This window comes from Triticum dicoccoides, chromosome 3A (genome assembly GCF_002162155.2).
Source record: "Triticum dicoccoides isolate Atlit2015 ecotype Zavitan chromosome 3A, WEW_v2.0, whole genome shotgun sequence".
Classification (NCBI taxonomy): Eukaryota; Viridiplantae; Streptophyta; class Magnoliopsida; order Poales; family Poaceae; genus Triticum; species Triticum dicoccoides.
The window spans coordinates 134,724,583-134,726,134 of record NC_041384.1 but is presented as its reverse complement, the minus strand read 5'-3'; the positions used below and the strand labels follow the sequence as shown (position 1 = coordinate 134,726,134).

Below are 1,552 nucleotides of genomic sequence, written 5' to 3'. Positions count from 1 at the left end.
GACACCCGTATCCTCATGTGTTTAATTTCTAGTTTTCTACCATGCTTTTTTTAGACCTAGTTTTCTACCATGCTAAAAAGACACACCTCCTAATATACAGGGAGCTCAAAGTTTAGGGCTACTGTCGCTGTCCCGGAACCTGAGGTCGTCGCAGTGAAGCGGAAGCCAGGGGACAAGTTCCTGATCCTGGCCACCAGTGCGCTCTGGGACGTCGTCACTCCAGGCGACGCGTGCGCCTTCATCCAGAGAAGATTGAGCATGCCACGGATCATCATGTCGTGGGACAAGAAGCCAACAAACAGCAGCGGCCCTCCCTGTGCGAAGGCACTTGCCAGTGAGTTGGCCGCGCACGCGATCAGCAAGGGCACCAAGCGCAACGTGAACATCGTCCTCATACTGCTCAAGAATTTCTGGGATCTTCCCTGAACTTTTAGGAAGTGATTTTGCTTTTCCATGCTCGTAGTCGGTCTTATCATCTTGCAATTGTGGTATGGAAACTTTGTTGCTGTCTTAATGATTTCTAAGGGGACTTTTGAACAGGTTTGTTCAGATCTTTCTTGTAGCTATTTCAACATGGATCATCGTTAAGACTATCTATGTCTTACTTTTGCAGAGATAATTTTCTATCCGAGAATTGAAGTATTCGGTTTTTAACTTCTTGTGGTTTTGGACTGATATATCTTGAGCATTGAGAGGGGGGTTTCAGTTACCTCATTACAGAGCTAGAGTATGTTTACTAGTAGTACTCCCTCCATTTCCATAGTGTAGTACATATAGATTTTTGAAAAGTCAAATTTAGCAAACTTGGACCAAGTTTATAGAGAAAACTACTTATATATAGATAACCAAACATACAAAATATGAAAATACAACTCATTAGGAGCACCTACGGCTCAGGTGCCTGAAAAGTTTATATGTTTTAGTTGATTGTTCTCTGAACCGTCGGATTCACATCCAATGAACCACATAGAAACTATTTGTCCTGAGTTGACTAACTAATTATGCCCTTTCAGTTATATTCAATACCCAGCCCATCGAAACCCAACAGGGAGAAAGTATTATTTGTGTCGCATGATTGATGTTACCTACTGTTATTAGTTTGTCTACAAACATATGAATGACTAGAACTGGTATCTCGTGCATGCACATACGCTATACATGTGAACCTCTATATAACAATCACTATGTATATATGGTTTGCTTTGACACACATACACCATAATTATAAAGCTTAATGGAGGAAAGAAAAGGGAAAAAACTCAACCTAGTCTCACCATTATGCTTCCGGGATGAACTGAGACCACGTTGGCCTCCTCTGAGGATCGGAAGAGGGAAAGCTACGCAAGGCGATCAGCCCGCTTGGCGAGGGTACTACGGCCCGACGTTTGCCTAGCCCCTCCGCCTCCTAGCCCCTCCGCCGGCCACCCGGACGTGGAGGACTCGCCGTGCTTCACTCCGGACACGGCGGCCACCATAGACAATCCGATGGCTCTCGCAGATCTGAATTTTGACATAGGTCAAGATTTCGCTGCGGATGTGTGGAGGAAGTGGG

General features: G+C 44.8%; 1 protein-coding gene across 1 annotated transcript in view; it reads left to right on the top strand.

Annotated features, from left to right (window-relative positions):
* LOC119271390 (protein phosphatase 2C 56-like) overlaps positions 1–612 on the top strand; it is a 3,567-nt gene extending 2,955 nt beyond the window's left edge. Inside the window, exon 3 of the mRNA XM_037553243.1 lies at positions 101–612. Coding sequence (XP_037409140.1) covers positions 101–426 — 326 coding nt within the window. The 3' untranslated portion in view covers positions 427–612. The remainder of the gene's footprint in view (positions 1–100) is intronic.
* The last annotated feature ends 940 nt before the right edge of the window (positions 613–1,552 follow it).